Consider the following 21,154-nt stretch of genomic DNA (forward strand, 5'->3'; position numbering starts at 1 on the left):
AGGTTTTTCCAAACTTTTGACTCATACTGTATATTTTCTCCCTAAGTCAGAGCTCAAATAGCAATGTACCTCTACACTTGTACTCTTCCCCGCACTCTCCCTCTCTCTCGCTCTCTCTCTCTCTCTCTCTCTCTCACTTTCTCTCACTTTCTCTCTCTCTCTATTTGTGCCCCCCACATTCTCTCTTAGCTGTTTGCTTCCCCTCCACCTCACCCTCTCTCTCTCTCCCCTCCTCTCTCTCTATCTCTTTCTCTTTCCTTTTTCTGTGCCTGAAGAGATTATGAGGTGATATCGTGTCACATCTTGGAAAACAAGAGGGTTATGACATTAGTCACCCCTCCCACCCCTGCTTCTCTCCCTCTTTTTCTTGGGCTCTAGTTCTGCAGACTGATGTGGCAATGAAAATATCTGCACTCTGCCTGACCTCCACAACTCTTAGATTTTTACTCATGATTGTTTACACATGCCGTGAATTCTAAATCAAAAACAGTATTAAGTAAGTGTAATGTTTGACTATACCGCCACCACATAATTCCTTGGTACACATAAGAGGGAATGTTCTGTCTATGTTACATGGGCAAGTACAGGCCTACACATTTCTTCCTCTTTAATGTGTGTTTGTGTGGTGCTGGCTCCTGTGGTAATTTGGTCAATTCACAGCCACCCTTGTCTCAGAACATTGTGGAAAATGATGTTTGAAACAGCACTTCCCCATTTAGCCTAGTTTCACAACGCACTAGCGCACACGCTAACATGGCTCTTCGTTTGGCATCGCTGGCACTTCACAAAGTGCACATGCCAGCCCTGGTGGTCTCTTAGAAAATCTAGACACTTTTTCTCAGTTTGTTGTTTATCTTATCTTTATACTGCCTGATTGCACTTGCTAGCTTTTAGTCTAATCTAGCCTAATAACCTCACTCTACTTTAGTGCCAACGGTAGCCACTGTCTGTAGTCGAACTCCAAAAGCCTAGACTCTAAGGCACAGGTGGGCAAATTTTTATTGATTTCGATATTCAACGGAGGGCTGCACAGATTTTTTGAGGACTGATTTGTTCGTCAACATCAATTTGCCAGAAAAAGGGCAGTTATTAAAAAATATGTAGTTATATTATAATTTTTTACTTAATTCCTATCTAGTTTTAGACTTTCAAGTGTGGTCTGGAGTGTTGTTTTTACGCAAAATAATAATAATTTCCCCCCAAAATAACATACAGTGCATTCGGAAAGTATTCAGACCCCTTGACTTTTTCCACATTTTGTTACATTACAGCCTTATTCTAAAATTGATTATATTGTTTTCCCCCTCATCAATCTACACATGTGATGACAAAGTAAAACAGGTTTTTAGACATTTTTGCAAAGTATTCAGACCCTTTACTCAGTACTTTGTTGAAGCAGTACTTTGTTGGAGCTCGGTCAGAGTGACCATCGGGTTCTTGGTCACCTCCCTGACCAAGACCCTTCTCCCGCGATTGTTAATTTTGGCCGGGTGGCCAGCTCTAGGAAGAGTCTTGGTGGTTCCAAACTTCTTCCATTTGAAAATGATCGAGGCCACTGTGTTCTTGGGGACCTTCAATGCAGCAGACATTTTTTTGGTACCCTTCCCCAGATCTGTGCCTTGACATGCACTGTCAAAATGTGTGTGTCTTTCCGAATCATGTCCAATCAATTGAATTTACCACAGGTGGACACCAATCAAGTTGTAGAAACATCTCAAGGATGATCAATGGAAACAGGATGCACCTGAGCTCAATTTCGAGTCTCATAGCCAAGGGTCTGAATACTTATGTAAATAAGCTATTTCTGATTTCAAATAATGCAATTCTTCAAGAAATTGGCGTGGCTTCATAACATTTTCAGATTTGAAGATAATGGCAGAAAATAAATCAGACGAGAGCGGATACAAATTCATTGCTTTACCAAATTATTACAAATGTTAAGAAAAGGTTGAGAAATGTAATAAAGTCATGACTTTTCAAATAAGTTACGTTCCACATTATGTTGGCTGACAATTTGTTAGCTAGGCTATCCTTTCAAACCGCATAGCATATCAATAAAGCAGTTGCTGGGATCGGTATGTTAGCTGACTGCCTAACATTAGTTGGCTGGTAATACATCGAACTTGCCAGTATATTAACTATATGCTATCTTACTAACTTCCCAACATTTATTAACTTGATTATTCACATCATTCTTAGCTTAGTTATGTGGTATAGTAATTGTGTGTGCTGTTAATAAAGTCGTAAGATGTCTAGCTAGTAATATATATATATTTTTTTTAAGTAAATTTTTTTCACAAACAAACAAACTAACAAATTAACAAAAAATACAAATAAAACATTGTCCAGCATAAAAACATTGAGCTTGAGCTCCAGACATATCCTCTAACATCAAATCAAATGTTATTGGTCACATACACATGGTTAGCAGATGTTGTTGCCAGTGTAGTGAAATGCTTGTGCTTCTAGTTCCAACAGTGCAGTAATATCTAACAACTAATCTAATAATTCCCCAACAACTACCTAATACACAAATCTAAAGGGGTGAATGAGAATATGTACATGTAAGTATATGAATGAGCCATGGCCGAGCGGCATAGGCAAGGTGCAATAGATGGTATAAAATACAGTATATACATGTGATATGAGTAATGTAAGATATGTAAACATTATTAGTGGCATTGTTTAAAGTGACTAGTGATCCATTTATTAAAGTGGCCAGTGATTGGGTCTCAATGTAGGCAGCAGCCTTTCTGTTTTTCAGTCTCTTGGTCCCAGCTTTGCTGCACCTGTACTGACCTCGCCTTCTGGATGGTAGCGGTGTGAACAAGCAGTGGCTTGGGTGGTTGATGTCCTTGATGATCTTTTTGGTCTTCCTGTGACATCGGGTGCTGTAGGTGTCATGGAGGGCAGGTAGTTTGCCCCCGATGATGCATTGTGCGGACCACACCACCCTCTGGAGAGCCTTGCGGTTGAGGGTGGTGCAGTTGCCGTACCAAGCTGAGAACCAGCCCAACAGGATGCTCTCGATTATGCATCTGTAAAAGTTTGTCAGGATTTTGGGTGACAAGCCACATTTCTTCAGCCTCCTTAGGTTGAAGAGGCGCTGTTGCACCTTCACCACACTATCTGTGTGGGTGGACCATTTCAGTCTGTCTGTGATATGTATGCCGAGGAACTAAAAACGTTCCACCTTCTCCACTACTGTCCCTTCGATGTGGATAGGGTGCTGCTCCCTCTGGTGTTTCCTGAAGTCCATGATCATCTCCTTTGTTTTGTTGACGTTGAGTGAGAGGTTGTTTTCCTGACACCACACTCTGAGTGCCCTCATCTCCTCCCTGTAGGCTGTCTCGTTGTTGTTGGTAATCAAGCACATATACACAGTCAAATAGTATCTCACAAGCTAGAATTCAGAACTAAATGGGTTCACAAGCATAAGTCATCACCTCCCAGTCTTAAAAACAACATGACAAATAAAACACGTCCAGCTTCTAGAATTGTCGTTTCTACCTTGCGATCCTAGCAAGATTTGTTCATAAGATGCTACCTTCAACATTAATTCTATCCACGGTTTCAGAGTAGGAGTGGCATGACCCTTCTAAATTCTAAGGATTACTCTAGCTGATGTAACGATACCAACAGTAATCAGTGCAGATTTCCTAATTTGTTACTTTAGGTAGCTCTGTTCTATCGCCTAAGAGACATATTCTCGGTGAAACTGGAATTGTTAACCCTAACCAGATATTTCAAAACATCACTACATTCCCATATTACGTATAAAAATGTCCCAGTGTCTTTTTAGCATTTCCAACACAGAGAACTGTTGGTCAGCCACCTTTGATGAAGCCTTGTTGGGGTCCAATAAAACCTATGTAGTATCTTCTATTGAGTAAGTTTCCCCCCGGCTTCCCTTTTGTTCCCCCCGGTTTCCCCCCGGTTTCCCTTTTGTTCCTCCATGAGCTGCACAAGCTCTTCAACCAGGTCATTTCACACGAAAGGTCAATTTGCCATATTGTTCTGAGATTTTTATAGTATTTACTCTGCAGATGACTAAATATTGAGTAAAAAATGGATGCTTTATGTTTGGATAATTCCAAATACTCAGCTATTGGGTTCTTTCTTGGATGTTGTTGATAGCCGGTTAACAAACATTCCCTCAATTGTAAATATTTCCAGAAATGTCTCCCACGGCATATTTTTTTTAAACCAAATCTGAGTATGACATTAAAACATCTTTATTGTACAGATCACCTATAGTATGAATTCCTTTCATTAGCCACTGTTTCCAGAACACAGACTTCTTTCCTATCCGTAGTCTAGGATTGTGCCACAATGATGAGTATCCTTGTTTTAGATGTGAAATTCCACATATCTTGTGTACTGTTCTCCACAACTCTTTTGAGGTTGGGAGTTTCAACAGACCTCTCCCCTGTAAGACTATGTGACAGAGGATCAACAGGGGTGAAAGGATAACATAGTGTAACGTCCGTCGTTAAGGTAGACCAAGGCGCAGCGTGAGTTGGGTTCATCATATTTTATTTTAAATGTGAACCAGCAAAAAACAATAAACAATACAACGAACGAACGAAAAGCTATGCGTGCAAACACATGCAACACAAAGACAAGATCCCACAACTGACTGTGGGAAAAAGGGCTGCCTAAGTATGATTCCCAATCAGAGACAACGAATGACAGCTGCCTCTGATTGGAAACCATACTCGGCCAATAAAGAAAAAACAACATAGACATACAACACATAGAATGCCCACCCCATGTCACACCCTGACCTAACCAAACAGAGAAAAACGACTCTCTCAGGTCAGGGCGTGACACATAGTTTCCGTTCTGTTTTTATCCAATCCAAGCCAGCATCCCTTTTGCCCCAATGCTTTGCCAATTTAGCCATTTTTTATTGTACAATTTAACATCTGGTAAGCCAAGCCTCCTACATCCCTTGGTGAGCACATCTTCTTCATATTAATCCTGCTTTTTTTCCTATTCCACATAATGTATTTAGTTAATTTGTCATATTGTTTAAAATTCCGGTCTGGTATAATTACATTTGAACCATAACCATTTTAATCACGTTGATCTTTCCCCATAAAGAATGTTTTATCTTTTCCCATTTTTCTAAATTGGTCTCAATCTTAACTAGTAGTGGCTCAAAATGTAGTCCCATCACTTCCAACAAATTTGAGCTCAACTTAATACACAAATATTTAATCCCAGTAGGAACCCATTTGAAATTAAATGGGGTAACGGTTCCAGAGTAACATATGGCATTAATCGGCATTGCTTCAGACTTATTCCAATTAATTTTGTAGCCTGACAAACTAGAATATGATCCAATACAAGTAAGTACTCTTGGTACAGACTGAATAATATTGTCTGCATACATAAGCAGCTTGTGTTCTTTTCCTCCTCCATGTACATCCTTAATTTCTGGATCTGTTCTTATCATTGTCGCAAGAGGCTCTAAAGATATGTTAAACAGGAGAAGGGAGAGCGAGCAACCCTGTCTTGTGCCTCTAGAAAGACAAAAAAATAGAAATAATTAAATTTGGAATTGGAATAGAGGACCCCTATCCATTTACAAAAGTCAGGTCCAAAACCACATTTTCCTAGGGTTCGTAAGAGAAAAGCCCACTCTACCCTGTCAAATGCCTTCTCAGCATCTAAGGAGACAGCAGCGGTAGGAACTATATTTGAGTGGTTTAACCACGAGATGTAAGAGCCTCCTCATATTTTCAGTTGAGGTCCTGTTCTTAATAAACCCTACTTGGTCACTATGTATGATATTAGGTAGTGCTTTCTCTAAGCGTATCGCAAGTGTCTTAATAAGAATCTTACAATCCACGTTAAGGAGGCTGATAGCCAAAACAATCACATATTCTGGAGTATCTCAATCATTTTTAGGGATCAGCGATATCATAGCCTCATTAAAGGTGTCCAGAAGGGAGACATTTTTCAATGCCTCCTGGTAAACCACTGTCAATACAGGTACAAAAATGTCAATATACTTTTTATAATAATCTATAGGAAGGCCATCCAGACCAGATGACTTCCCTGCTTTCATAAATGAAATGGTGGCTCTAACCTGGTCTTCTGTTATAGTACAGTCCAGGTCCTCTACCTGGCTATCTGATAATCTAGGTCATTCTAAACCAGACAAAAAAAGTATCCATATCTATGGAGCTCGTTGAACAGGAGGATGTATATAAATCTTCATAAAACTGTTGAAACACACTGTTTATCTCTTTGGATGAGGTCACCATCTTATTGCCCTCCTTAATTGCTGGAATTACGTTAGAAGTGTTCTGCATTTTTAGTTGTCTTGCTAGGAGCCTACCTGTCTTCTCACCTCCCTCATAAAAACTGGTTTTAAGTCTAAACAGTGCATATTCTGCCTTTTTGATATACATTTCGTGCAACTGAAATTTTAGTTTGCAAGCAGTTTGAAATATGCTGTCTGTGAAATGTCTTGTCAAATCCATTTCCAGGCCACATATCTCAGTTTCTAATCTTTTTACTGCTTCAGCCTCTTCTCTCTTCTTTTTCGATGCATGTGCTATTATTTCCCCTCTAATATATGCTTTAGAGGTTTCCCATACTGTAGAAACCTTTTCAGTGGAGCCTATGTTGATCTCAAAAAAGGATCTAAGGTCATCTGCTAGTGAATGGCTATATATCTCATATTGTAATCGCATGGCGTTGACTCTACTATAGCATGATCTGTGAGGGCAATGGGCCCAATCTGGCAACCAATCACATTATTAACCATATCAAGAAATACATCTATTCTGAATTGTGTTTAATGACATTTGGAGAAAAACGGTACATTCTCTATCATGATGGACTAATCTCCATATGTCTGTAAGGCCCATATGTTCTTCTTGCATATGTATTGCAAGTCTATCCTTTGGCGTGGACTTACCTGTAAATGTACTTCTATAAATCATATTGTCCATCACTTGGTTAAAGTCTATCTGCCCCTCCATATTTCCCAGTATAATGTTGACCTCATGAAAACAATCTGGGTCCTCCTTGTTGGGAGCATATATGTTGAATACCATTACCTTAATCCCATTTATAAGAGCCTCAATGCAGATAAGCCTGCCAAATTCATCAGACTGATGCTTTAACATTACAAAACTGGTGGGGGGATTTGGGAGGACTTGCTGTTTGTTTGCTAGTAATTGTGGACTTCTGTGAATACCGTGTGTTAGGATTGAAGATGTTTTTAGCGTGTCGACATTCTAATAACGCCACTTTAGCAAGATGTTTCAAAATGTAAATTATCTTTATATTAAACTGTACACAAAGTCAACATATTAAGACAAAGGTGAAAGTGTATGCTGTTGATTTTCAGTATTTACATGCGGGTATTAGGAGCTCTTTGTCTTTTACGGCGGTCCCACATGACTCCCCTAGCTAGTAATTTGTCATGATAACAAGCTAGCAAGAAATTGCATAGCAACAGCATCAACTTTCGATAGATAGGCGAAGCGCTAGTACTCTCAACTGAAAGGATACCGGTCGTTTACAGTATACTAAAATGAACTAATAGTATATAGTATGTAGTATATACTCATGAAGTATGTAAACTCAGCAAAAAAGAAACGTCCCTTTTTCAGGACCCTATCTTTCAAAGACAATTCGTAAAAATTCGAATAACTTCACAGATCTTCATTGTAAAGGGTTTAAACACTGTTTCCCATGCTTGTTCAATGAACCATAAACAATTAATGAACATGCACCTGTGGAACGGTTGTTAAGACACTAACAGCTTACAGATGGTAGGCAATTAAGGTCACAGTTATGAAAACTTAGGACACTAAAGAGGCCTTTCTACTGACTCTGAAAAACACCAAAAGAAAGATGCCCAGGGTCCCTGCTCATCTGCGTGAATGCGCCTTAGGCATGCTACAAGGAGGCATGAGGACTGCAGATGTGGCCAGGGCAATAAATTGCAATGTCCATACTGTGAGACGCCTAAGACAGCTCTACAGGGAGACAGGATAGACAGCTGATCGTCCTCGCAGTGGTAGACCACGTGTAACAACACCTGCACAGGATCGGTACATCCGAACATCACACCTTGCAGGTGCCTTGGTAGAAGAGTGGGGTAACATCTCATAGCAAGTCCTGGTAAATCTGCTGCAGTCCATGAGGAGGAGATGCACTGCAGTACTTAATGCAGCTGGTGGCCACACCAGATACTGACTGTTACTTTTGACCCCCCCCCCCTTTGTTCAGGGACACATTATTCCATTTATGTTAGTCACATGTCTGTGGAACTTATTCAGTTTATGTCTCAGTTGTTGAATCTTGTTATGTTCATACAAATATTTACACATGTTAAGTTTGCTGAAAATAACCGCAGTTGACAGTGAGAGGATGTTTCTTTTTTTGCTGAGTTTAGTGTATATGTTTTATGGACTCCAGAGTGGCGCATTGGTCTAAGGCACTTCATCTCAGTGCTAGAAGCGTCACTACAGACCCTGGTTCGATCCCGGGCTATATAACAACTGGCCGTGATCGGGAGTCCCATAGGGCAGCGCACATTGGCCCAGCGTCATCCGGGTTAGGATAGGGTTTGGCCAGGGTAGGCCGTCATTGTAAAATAAGAATTTGTTCTTAACTGACTTACCTAGTTAAATAAAGGTAAAATAAAATTGTTAGTATGGGTTTTCGAATACATCTCTAGTTTAGTGCCCTGCAAGCTTATCGCTAGGTACCGTGCTAGCCTGGCTAATGAGCAGAGGGTTTAAAGGGGAACTCCTGCTGGGTGTGTACCTGCAGGGTATCAGGTCTCAGGTGCAGCTAATGCTAATCCACTCTGCCTGTTCATAGCTAAAGGATTGCAGCTGGGCCCGACTCTGTAATAACCCCTTTAAGAGCACGGCTTAATAATAAACTGATAAAGTGTTACTCTCGGGCTCGCTGTCGCTAATAGCCTCCTCAGAACTGAATACTATGACCCTAGCTAACATCATGACCCCTATAACACTCACCAGCACTCCTTCTCAATGTTATCCCTTAGCCTGTACTCAATAGCTTTCAGTCCTGTGGTGGTGGTGGTGGTGAATAAAATAGAAAAACATCTCATTTAGGGATATGTGCATGTAACACCTGAACCACTGTTGCCATAGAACCCACAGCTGCTTTTAAATTGTAGCCATGTTGGAACATTGTTGAATCATTTAACTTCAATGTTGCTCACCGCCACGTCTGTCTCTGAATTTCTTTCTGCCCTATAGGCTTGTATTAAGTGTCCTACGTGAATATGATGAATATAACAACAACAACATACATTACATAGGTAGATTACAGTGATATATGCAATGGCTTTAACTTGGAAACGCAATGCACAGAAATTGAGTATGCACAATGTCTATAGGAGTCGACTGCACATATACTGTAGACAGAGACATACATACATGTGTATATACATTTGTGCCTACAGTGAGATCTGAGGCAGGAGCAGGGAGCTATATGGAGCATTATGTAGCAGCCAATTAAGACTTTGTTAACTTAAAATCACAGGGATTATTGTAATGATGTGGGTTATACATTATAGTTGTAACGATCGTCGTGCAGGAAGGAAGAAGTGGACCAAGGCGCAGCTGGGAGCGAACTCATGTTATTTATTACAGACTGAAATAACACGGTCAAAACAGAGAATAAACGTATCGCTACTGCTCCAACAAAAAGAGACAACAACCCACAAACATCGTGGGGGGAAAAGGAACTTAAATATGATTCCCCAATCAGAGGCAACTAGTGACAGCTGTCTCTGATTGGGAATCGACAGAACCCAACATAGAAATACGCCCCAAAGCAAGGCTATACCAAAAACATAGAAAATAAACTATAGAAATGCCACACCCTGACCAAAATAGAAGAGTTCACCTGGTCAGGGCGTGACAGTACCCCCCCTCCAACGGTGCGTACTCCCGGCGCACCAACCTAAAGTCTATTAGGGGGGGGGACCCGGGTGGGCGCCTCACCCTCGGTGGAGGCTCTGGCCCCGGGCGTGTTTCTCCCCCTGCCTCCACCCTAGCCCTACCCCTCTGGCCCGGACTGGACCACGGTGGAGCGGCATGCTCAGGCTCCGGAGCGGAGCCGCCGACTGGAACAGGACTGGTCACCGGTGGACCGGACACAGGCCGTGCCGGACTGTGGACACGCGCCGTGGGCCTGGTGCGGGGAACAGGGACGGGCCGGACAGGACCGGGGACACGCACCACCAACCTGGTGCGGGGAGCAGGGACGGGCCGGACTGGCCTGGGGACACGCACCACCAACCTGGTGCGGGGAGCAGGGACGGGCCGGACTGGACTGGGGACGCGCACCACTAACCTGGTGCGGGGAGCAGGGACGGGCCGGACAGGACTGGGGACACGCACCACTAACCTGGTGCGGGGAGCAGGGACGGGCCGGACTGGACTGGGGACACACACCACTGGCTTGGTGCGGGGAGCAGGGACGGGCCGGACTGGACTGGGGACGCGCACCACTAACCTGGTGCGGGGAGCAGGGATGGGCCGGACAGGACTGGGGACACGCACCACTGGCTTGGTGCGGGGAGCAGGGATGGGCCGGACAGGACTGTGGACACGCACCACTAACCTGGTGCGGGGAGCAGGGACGGGCCGGACAGGACTGGGGACACGCACCACTAACCTGGTGCGGGGAGCAGGGACGGGCCGGACTGGACTGGGGGCACACACCACTGGCTTGGTGCGGGGAGCAGGGACGGGCCGGACTGGACTGGGGACGCGCACCACTAACCTGGTGCGGGGAGCAGGGATGGGCCGGACAGGACTGGGGACACGCACCACTAACCTGGTGCGGGGAGCAGGGACGGGCCGGACTGGACTGTGGGCACACACCACTGGCTTGGTGCGGGGAGCAGGGACGGGCCGGACTGGACTGGGGGCACACACCACTGGCTTGGTGCTGGGAGCAGGGATGGGCCGGACAGGACTGTGGACACGCACCACTAACCTGGTGCGGGGAGCAGGGACGGGCCGGACTGGACTGGGGACGCGCACCACTAACCTGGTGCGGGGAGCAGGGATGGGCCGGACAGGACTGGGGACACGCACCACTAACCTGGTGCGGGGAGCAGGGACGGGCCGGACTGGACTGTGGGCACACACCACTGGCTTGGTGCGGGGAGCAGGGACGGGCCGGACTGGACTGGGGGCACACACCACTGGCTTGGTGCTGGGAGCAGGGATGGGCCGGACAGGACTGTGGACACGCACCACTAACCTGGTGCGGGGAGCAGGGACGGGCCGGACTGGACTGTGACCGCACATCGGCGACACAGTGCGCATAAGCGGCGCCGGATATCCTGGACCGAGGAGGCGCACTGGAGGTCTGGAGTGCACAGCTGACATCACCCGTTCTGGCTCAACACCCACCTTAGCCTGGCAAGTGTGGAGCGCTGGCACAGAACGCACTGGGCTGTGTAGCCGTACCGGAGACACAGTGCGCGTCCTCGGCGCAGGATACATCGGACCGAGAAGGGGCACCGGAGGCCAGGAGCGCTGAGCCGGCACAACACGTCCTCGCTGAACACTCCCCCTAGCCCGGCAAATGTGGGGCGCTGGCACAGAGCGCACTGGGCTGTGCAGGCGCACTGGCGATACCGTGCGCACCTCTGCCACCCAAGGCTCTTCCTCCACGCTGTCACTACGCAGGTCCTCCAGGACCTGCCACATCTCTGCCTCCTCCTTCGCCGTTATCCCCCACGAGAGCAGTGGTCTGGGCTCTTCCTCTGCCCTTCCGGACCACCCCATTAGCCCCCCCCAAATTTTTTCTTGGGGGTGTCTTCCGGGCCTCCTCGACCGCCGCCTGCGACTCCTTCCACCGGCTGGCATCACCTCCTCGACCTGGGAATCCTTCCGCCAGGGTCCTTTCCCCGACATGATCTCCTCCCAGGTCCAGACCTCCTTTCCCTCGCGAGCCCATCTCTCGCGCTCCTTTTCCTCCCGCTGCTTGGTCCTGGTTTGGTGGGTTGTTCTGTAACGATCGTCGTGCAGGAAGGAAGAAGTGGACCAAGGCGCAGCTGGGAGCGAACTCATGTTATTTATTACAGACTGAAATAACACGGTCAAAACAGAGAATAAACGTATCGCTACTGCTCCAACAAAAAGAGACAACAACCCACAAACATCGTGGGGGGAAAAGGAACTTAAATATGATTCCCCAATCAGAGGCAACTAGTGACAGCTGTCTCTGATTGGGAATCGACAGAACCCAACATAGAAATACGCCCCAAAGCAAGGCTATACCAAAAACATAGAAAATAAACTATAGAAATGCCACACCCTGACCAAAATAGAAGAGTTCACCTGGTCAGGGCGTGACAATAGTACTCGCGCAGGCAAAAGTCTGACGTAGGGACAAGGTCCAGGTATTGCTGCTCTCTCTCTCCCTTCGCTGTCTCACTGTGCACTCTCTCAACTCTCTGTCTCCTCCCCCTCTCCCTCTCTCTATCTCTCCCTCTATCTGTCCCTCTCTGTTTTATGTATCGAATCCTGTGACATTTGTGGTTAATTCCAGGCTGTAATTGAAAAGCAGGCGTGTAAGCGGTGACTTTGGCTATTAAAAGCAGCGCTCCTCCATCATCCTCACCACTAATTGTACTGCAGAGAGAGACAGAGTGAGAGAGACAGAGTGAGAGAGACAGAGTGAGAGAGACAGAGTGAGAGAGACAGAGTGAGAGAGACAGAGTGACAGAGACAACAGTGAGAGTTCACAAACATAAACAGACCCCACACAGCCCCAAGACAGCAACACAGTTAGACCCAACCAAATCATTAGAAAACAAAAAGATAATTGCTTGACACATTGGAAAGAATTTGCAAAAAAACGGAGCAAACTAGAATGCTATTTGGCCCTAAACAGAGAGTACACAGTAGCAGAATACCTGACCATAACTGACCCAAACTTAAGGAACGCTTTGACTATGTACAGACTTAGTGAGCATAGCCTTGCTATTGAGAAAGGTCACTGTAGGCAGACCTGGCTCTCAAGAGAAGACAGGCTATGTGCACACTGCCCACAAAATGAGGTGGAAACTGAGCTGCACTTCCTAACCTCTTGCCAAATGTATGACCATAGAGGCACATATTTCCCTCAGATTACACAGACCCACAAAGAATTAGAAAACAAATCCAATGTTGATAAACACCCATATCTATTCGGTGAAATACCACAGTGTGCCATCACAGCAGCAAGATTTGTGACCTGCTGCCACAAGAAAAGGTCAACCAGTGAAGAACAAACGCCATTGTAAATACAACCCATATTTATGTTTATTTATTTTCCCTTCTGTACTTTAACTAGTTGCACATCATTTGCACATCATTACAACACTGCATATAGACAAATGTCTTTATTCTTTTGGAACCTTTGTGAGTAATGTTAAAAAAATGTTTATTTCACTTTTGTTTATTATCTATTTCACTTGCTTTGGCCATGTAAACATACTTTTCCCATGCCAATAAAGCCCTTTGAATTGAATTGAATTGAGACAGAGTGAGAAAGAGAGTGAGAGAAAAAGAGTGAGAAAGAGAGAGAACTATGGAAAGAGAGCAGGATGGAGAGAGAGAGAAAGCAGTGGGACCAACTAAACACAGAATGAATTACAACTAACCTTGAGCATTCAGTGGTCCCATGGGACGAACAGAATGGCTGTGTGTGTGTGAGGGTTGTAAGTGGGGCCTGCTGTAGCTGGTTAATCATTGCATAAATAGTTAAATGTGGTGTTAATATGTAAGTGCTCCCTCTTTTTCTCTCTGCTTCATGATAAATGTCATGATACCCTTAAAATGGTGTGTGTGTGTGTGTGTGTGTGTGTGTGTGTGTGTGTGTGTGTGTGTGTGTGTGTGTGTGTGTGTGTGTGTGTGTGTGTGTGTGTGTGTGTGTGTGTGTGTGTGTGGGTCTTCATCAGTAGAGTAGAGGTGTATTTATCTTCATTACAGTAAACAGTAAAAAGTCCTCGTGGTTCAAGTGTTAATGTCACATTCACCATTTCAGTGAAATGCCTTTCCTGCAAACTCAAAACACAACAATGCAATACTCAATAACAATGTATTACCAGAAAACCACACACCAGAAATAAGAGTAGGAAATATGAAATACACAATAAAGTAAGTAAGTAAGCATACTATATAAAGGAAATATTTAAAAAGTCTGTTCCAATGCCAGATTTACATGTGCAAGGGTACTGGAGAGATGGAGGTAGATACTGTACAGTCGTGGCCAAAAGTTTTGAGAATGACAGAAATATTAATTTCCACAAAGTTTGCTGCTTCAGTGTCTTTAGATATTTTTTGTCAGATGTTACTATGGAATACTGAAGTATAATTACAAGCATTTCATAAGTGTCAAAGGCTTTTATTGACAATTACATGAAGTTGATGCAAAGAGTCAATATTTGCAGTGTTGACCCTTCTTTTTCAAGACCTCTGCAATCCGCCCTGGCATGCTGTCAATTAACTTCTGGGCCACATCCTGACTGATGGCAGCCCATTCTTGCATAATCAATGCTTGGAGTTTGTCAGAATTTGTGGGTTTTTGTTTGTCCACCCGCCTCTTGAGGATTGACCACAAATTCTCAATGGGATTAAGGTCTGGGGAGTTTCCTGGCCATGGACCCAAAATATCGATGTTTTGTTCCCCGAGCCACTTAGTTATCACTTTTGCCTTATGGCAAGGTGCTCCATCATGCTGGAAAAGGCATTGTTCGTCACCAAACTGGTACCAATCTTTATTCATGGCTGTGTTCTTAGGCAAAATTGTGAGTGAGCCCACTCCCTTGGCTGAGAAGCAACCCCACACATGAATGGTCTCAGGATGCTTTACTGTTGGCATGACACAGGACTGATGGTAGCGTTCACCTTGTCTTCTCCGGACAACCTTTTTTCCGGATGCCCCAAACAATCGGAAAGGGGATTCATCAGAGAAAATGACTTTACCCCAGTCCTCAGCAGTCCGATCCCTGTACCTTTTGCAGAATATCAGTCTGTCCCTGATGTTTTTCCTGGAGAGAAGTGGCTTCTTTGCTGCCCTTCTTGACACCAGGCCATCCTCCAAAAGTCTTCGCCTTACTGTGCGTGCAGATGCACTCACACCTGCCTGCTGCCATTCCTGAGCAAGCTCTGTACAGGTGGTGCCCCGATCCCGCAGCTGAATCAACTTTAGGAGACGGTCCTGGCGCTTGCTGGACTTTCTTGGGCACCCTGAAGCCTTCTTCACAACAATTGAACCGCTCTCCTTGAAGTTCTTGATGATCCGATAAATGGTTGATTCAGGTGCAATCTTCCTGGCAGCAATATCCTTGCCTGTGAAGCCCTTTTTGTGCAAAGCAATGATGACGGCACGAGTTTCCTTGCAGGTAACCATGATTGACAGAGGAAGAACAATGATTCCAAGCACCACCCTCCTTTTGAAGCTTCCAGTCTGTAATTCGAACTCAATCAGCATGACAGAGTGATCTCCAGCCTTGTCCTCGACAACACACACCTGTGTTAACGAGAGAATCACTGACATGATGTCAGCTGGTCCTTTTGTGGCAGGGCTGAAATGTAGTGGACATTTTTGGGGGGGGGTTCAGTTCATTTGCATGGCAAAGAGGGACTTTGCAATTAATTGCAATTCATCTGATCACTCTTCATAACATTCTGGAGTATATGCAAATTGTCATCATACAAACTGAGGCAGCAGACTTTGTGAAAATTTATATTTGTGTCATTCTCAAAACTTTTGGCCACGACTGTATGTTTAGGGGTAAGGTGACTAGGCAACAGGATATATGTGAGTGTATGTGAGTGTATGTGAGTGTGTGTGCAGGTGTGTAGAGTCAATGTAAATGTATGTGCATATTATGTGTGAGTGAACAAATGATGGAGTTAGTGTTTGTGTGAGTGTTGGAGGGACAGTGTGTGTGAGTGTGTAGGGCCTGTGAGTGTGCATAGATGTAATAAAAGGTCAATACCAATACAAGGTTAACTCAGATACTCCATGTAGCTATTTAGTTAGCTATTTGTCAGTCGTATTGCTTGAGGGTAGAAGCTGTTCAAGAGCCTGTTGGTGTCAGACTTGATGTACCAGTACCGCTTGCTGTGTGGCAGCAGAGAAAATAGACGATGGCTTGGGTGGTTGGCGTCTTTGACGATTTTCAGGGCCGTCCTTCCACACCGCCTGATATAGATGTCCTTGATGGCAGGGAGCTCGTCTCCAGTGATGTTCTGTCCACGCAACCCTCTGTAACTCCATGCGATCGAGGGCGGTGCTATTGTCATACCAAGCAGTGATGCAGCCAGTCAATATGCTTTCAATGGTACAGCTGTAAAACCTTTTGAGGATTTGAGGGCCCATGCCAAACTTGTTCAACCCCATGAGGGGATGGAGGCACTGTCGCGTCTTCTTCACGACTGTGCCTGTGTGTTTGGACCATTTTAAGTCCTTAGTGATGTGGACACAGAGGAACTTGGAGCTGTCTACCTGCTCCACTGCCGCCCCGTTGATGTGGATGGGGAGTGCTAACCCCCCCTTTCCTGTAGTCCACGATCAGCTCCTTGGTCTTGTTGACGTTGAGGGAGAGGTTGTTGCTCCGGCACCATACAGCCAGGTCACTGATCTCCTCCCTGTAGGCTGACTCATCGTGTCGTCAGCGGACTTGATAATGGTGTTGGAATCGTGCATGTCCCACAGTCATGGGTGAACAGGGAGTACAGGAGGGGACTAAGCACACACCCCTGTGGGGCCCCTGTGTTAAGCTTCAGCTTGACGGAGGTGATGTTGCCTACCCTCACCACCTGAGGTCGTTCCTTCAGTAAGTGCAGGATACAGTTGCAGAGGGTGTGTGTATGTGTGTGCGTGTGTGTTTTTGTGTGTGTGTCAGTGTGTGTGTCAGCGTGTATATGTTAGGGTTGGGTGATGTCAACCTTTGTCCTATCGTGATTATGTACCCATAAAACATAAAACACAGTGATTTACGACGGTATCATCTCCTTGGCCAACCCAATGCGTTTCTGTGTGTGTATGTGTGTGTGTCAGTATGCAGGGGTTAAAGTTCTCCGTCAATGCGACAGATTTCCTTCATGTGGATTCTGGAGAGGTCGTTTTTTTTTAGGTCAGTGTACATCTCTGGGCGATATGTCTGTTCCACCAAATATGTTCCCAAATACATGTATTCTCAAATATGAGATTTTCTCGGTTACGCTGTGTGCACTGAACTGACATGCATGATTGTTGCTGGCCCTTCCATGTTCAGATGAAGGGAATGAAATCGTTTCTAATGCGCACCACCGTGACGCTCAACTCAAACAGCGGTGTTAATTTAATCCTATACTTTATCACTCAGGATGTAACTTTCCTGTGCTACTCTTTTTTTGCCATATAATGTTGATATTAAAACTTAATCAGACAACTTCATAGTAGAATAGTTGACCTATTCAGCTTGTTGTTGTGTGTTTTATGCAAGAAAATTTTCCTCTCGAGGCACATTCAAGTTTCGAGAGCCGTAGGGTGAGAGACAAGTAGTCAATGCAGACTTTTTAAAGCAGTTTTGAACTTTTTTTAAGAGAGGGGGTTTTCCATTGCTTCCATGTTTATTTCTGTACCCCCTCAATTGCTTGTGTGGCATCGTTTTTACAAATGCAGTTACAGCCATAGATTCAAGCATGGTTTAGGCGCAGCTGTGCAACAGAGCTCGTAAAGGGCAATGACATACGTTGTAATAAACCCCAAAATCTTCAAGAGCGAATAATAACTCATTATAATTTAGATACAGTACCAGTCAAACATTTGGACACACCTACTCATTTGAGAGTTTTCTTTATTTTTACTATTTTCTCATTCAAGGGTTTTTCTTTCTTTTTTTAAAACTATTTTCTACATTGTAGAATAATAGTGAAGACATCATAACTATGAATAACACATATGGAATCATGTAGTAACCAAGAAAGTATTCAACAAATCAAAATATATTTTATATTTGACATTCTTCAAAGTAGCAAGCCTTTTCCTTGATGACAGCTTTGTACACGCTTGGCAATCTCTCAACCACCTCTATCGGGGGGGGGGGGGGGGGGGGGGGGGGGGGGGGGGGGGGGGTGGTGTGTGTGTGTGGTGTGTGTGTGTGTGTGTGTGTGTGTGTGCCGTTAGAGTATTTCTGGTTGTAAAAGCAGTTGTCCACTTCCCACATCTTATCACACAACGTCCTCATGACTCTCCATGTTGGACACAGTACACACTAATAGTTGCCATCATGTTAGGGTGTGTCTTACAATCTCAAGTATGCCTGAAAGCTTAACTAACTACTCTTATCGTAAATATCTCATGAGTCTCTCTGTTGTAATGTATGAGATCTAATGGAGGAGCAGAGCGCTCGATGCTAAAGATGTGTTGAGTAGTGGGGGCTTGGTTGGAGTGGCATTCATTCTAAATGGGTGCATAGCTCTAATGTACTGTGGGCTAGTCAGCATCACTTATGTCACAGCCAGGGTTTGAATATGGATGTTTGTTTACTGAAGGGAGAAATCTGCCACTTAGAGAGCAGCCAAGTCAAGTCTGTCAGTTAATGAACACACATCCATGGAACGCTATTTACACACACACACACACACTCAACAGAGTGGTTAAGGGCAAGTGCAGAAATGACGTCAGGTTTGGTTAAATGAACCACTCTATCCCTGGGCTGTAGAAAATGGATCATATGTTAAACATGCTGAGTCTGGTCTTGATACACACAGAGCTGTTGGAGATGTGTGAACATTGACCAGAACATTGGCTTGGCTTTTGTTTGGGCTTTTACTATGTGTTGGGCACTTAACGGTGTATGTATATGAAGTATACAGCATTTCACTTTTATTCTTAGGAGGTCCAGATATGGAAATATTGACCACACATTCATGTATGTTGATGTAGACGTTAAATGGTTGACCAGATGATTCTCTGTTTTCTAAGGAGTATTTTGAGGTCAACCACACTTGTTTTATTGGCTCTTTCTATGTGACCGTTGACTTCATGTATTTGTATTTAAAATATTATGAGATTGTGAGTTAAACATTTGTCAGTTTAGCTTAACCAAAATAGTTTTTTCTTTATGCATTTATTAACTTATTAAAAACATGGAAACAACCGAATGTTGTTCCACCCCCCTCTGTCCGCCCCTGTAGAAGTCGATGTGAACGTTGGTTAGATGTTAGTACTGAAGTTAAATGACCTAGGTCTAACTTTTATCTATCCCTCTCTCCACCCCTCTAGGTGTCATCTACACCACAGACACTCTGGACCGCGAGACCAAGGACTCCTATTGGCTGACGGTGTACGCTACAGACCACGGGGTGGTGCCTCAGTTCGCCATCATGGAGGTGTACATCCAGGTAGAGGACGTCAACGACAACGCCCCCCTGACCTCTGACCCTGTCTACCACCCCGTCGTCATGGAGAACTCCCCCAAGGACCTGTCGGTTATTCAGATCCAAGCCCAGGACCCGGACGCCACGGGGGGAGCAGAGAGACTGAGCTACAGGATAGCTAGTGGGAACCCACAGAACTTCTTCACCATCAATACCAGGACCGGTGAGTGGGGAGGGGGAGATGGTGTGTGTAGAGTGTGGGGGGAGGGGATGGTTGTGTATGTGTGTGAGAGCACAGAGACTGAGTTACAAGATAGATAGCTACAGTTGTTCTGCACCATCAATACCACCATCAATGGTGATGGGTTTGTATGCAGTGTGTGTAGTAGTGTGTGAGGTGTGTCAGGTTAGTGAGTGTCTGGGTGTCTCATCTGGTTAAATAGGGCTCTGCTGATGTTGGCTGGCCCTGCAGGACATGTCTTTGGCAGGGGGCTTGTGTATCCTTGAAGTGGGTGTGTTTTCTCCCATCTGCATCAGGGGGAGGTGGAGGTGTTTTTTGTCTCTGCTTCAATTTTAATTACATGTTTTAATCTGTGAGAATCTGTAAGTGTGTGTCTATCGAATTATTTGTGTGAATATGAATGTGTCTGCTCTTTCCTGTCTGTCTGTCCTGTCCATCTGTCTTTTATGTTGCTGAGAGTAATTCTGGGAAACTGCTTATTCACACACATAGCTGATCAGTGTGTGGTCCCGGACAACATGACCGGGAAGATTTAAATTGACCAGAAACATACACATTGGGGGCGTAACCCATTAGGGCATCCACCCACGGTGCTCAGAATGACAGACATCACATTTACATTATGATAATGCATCTTAACAGAACATGCAACTCCTGTAATGAAGCAGACAATACATTTTTTAAACATTTGCCAAAATGCAATTAATGGGAAAACACCATTCTTAACAGAGCACCTGGGGAAACACCATTCTAAACAGAGCACCTGGGGAAACACCATTCTAAACAGAGCACCTGGGGAAACACCATTCTAAACAGAGCACCTGGGGAAACACCATTCTAAACAGAGCACCTGGGGAAACACCATTCTAAACAGAGCACCTGGGGAAACACCATTCTAAACAGAGCACCTGGTAAAACACCATTCTAAACAGAGCACCTGGTGAAACACCATTCTAAACAGAGCACCTGGGGAAACACCATTCTAAACAGAGCACCTGGGGAAACACCATTCTAAACAGAGCACCTGGGGAAACACCATTCTAAACAGAGCACCTGGGGAAACACCATTCTAAACAGAGCACCTGGTGAAACACCATTCTAAACAGAGCACCTGGGGAAACACCATTCTAAACAGAGCACCTGGGGAAACACCATTCTAAACAGAGCACCTGATGCGAGCAGTTCCATATGTGACAGAGATAAACATCTTTGTTAGAAACTTAGAAAGAGGAGGAATGTAAAGATACAACAACTAGAATGGGTTGCTAATATGACTATGGGTTGCTAATATGCCTCCATGTTTCAATGGTAGGATTTTGCCTAGGCTACTTTGAAGCAAGGTAAGACATGCCTCATAATATGAAGTGAAAACGTTCAGGTTTCAAACAATTAAGTATCAGGTTTCAAAATGCATACTGCCCTCAGCCCACATTGCAAAGTGGTGGGTGACACGCCTATGCACTTCAACAGCGAATGGGAGGCGTGCTTCAAAATAATAGCTATTTTTAACAGGAACCGTTGTGTGTGT

The 21,154-nt window shown here is 44.6% G+C and overlaps 1 protein-coding gene across 5 annotated transcripts in view; it reads left to right on the plus strand.

The window, feature by feature from the left end:
- Positions 1-21,154, plus strand: part of LOC106581345 (protocadherin Fat 3) — a 409,058-nt gene that overhangs the window by 181,141 nt on the left and 206,763 nt on the right. For all 5 annotated transcript variants that reach the window (XM_045703949.2, XM_045703954.2, XM_082966726.1 and 2 more), the window contains exon 3: positions 19,291-19,608. In XM_045703949.2, the coding sequence (XP_045559905.2) occupies positions 19,291-19,608 (318 nt within the window). The remainder of the gene's footprint in view (positions 1-19,290; positions 19,609-21,154) is intronic.

Source organism: Salmo salar, chromosome 20 (genome assembly GCF_965601325.2).
Source record: "Salmo salar chromosome 20, fSalSal1, whole genome shotgun sequence".
Classification (NCBI taxonomy): Eukaryota; Metazoa; Chordata; class Actinopteri; order Salmoniformes; family Salmonidae; genus Salmo; species Salmo salar.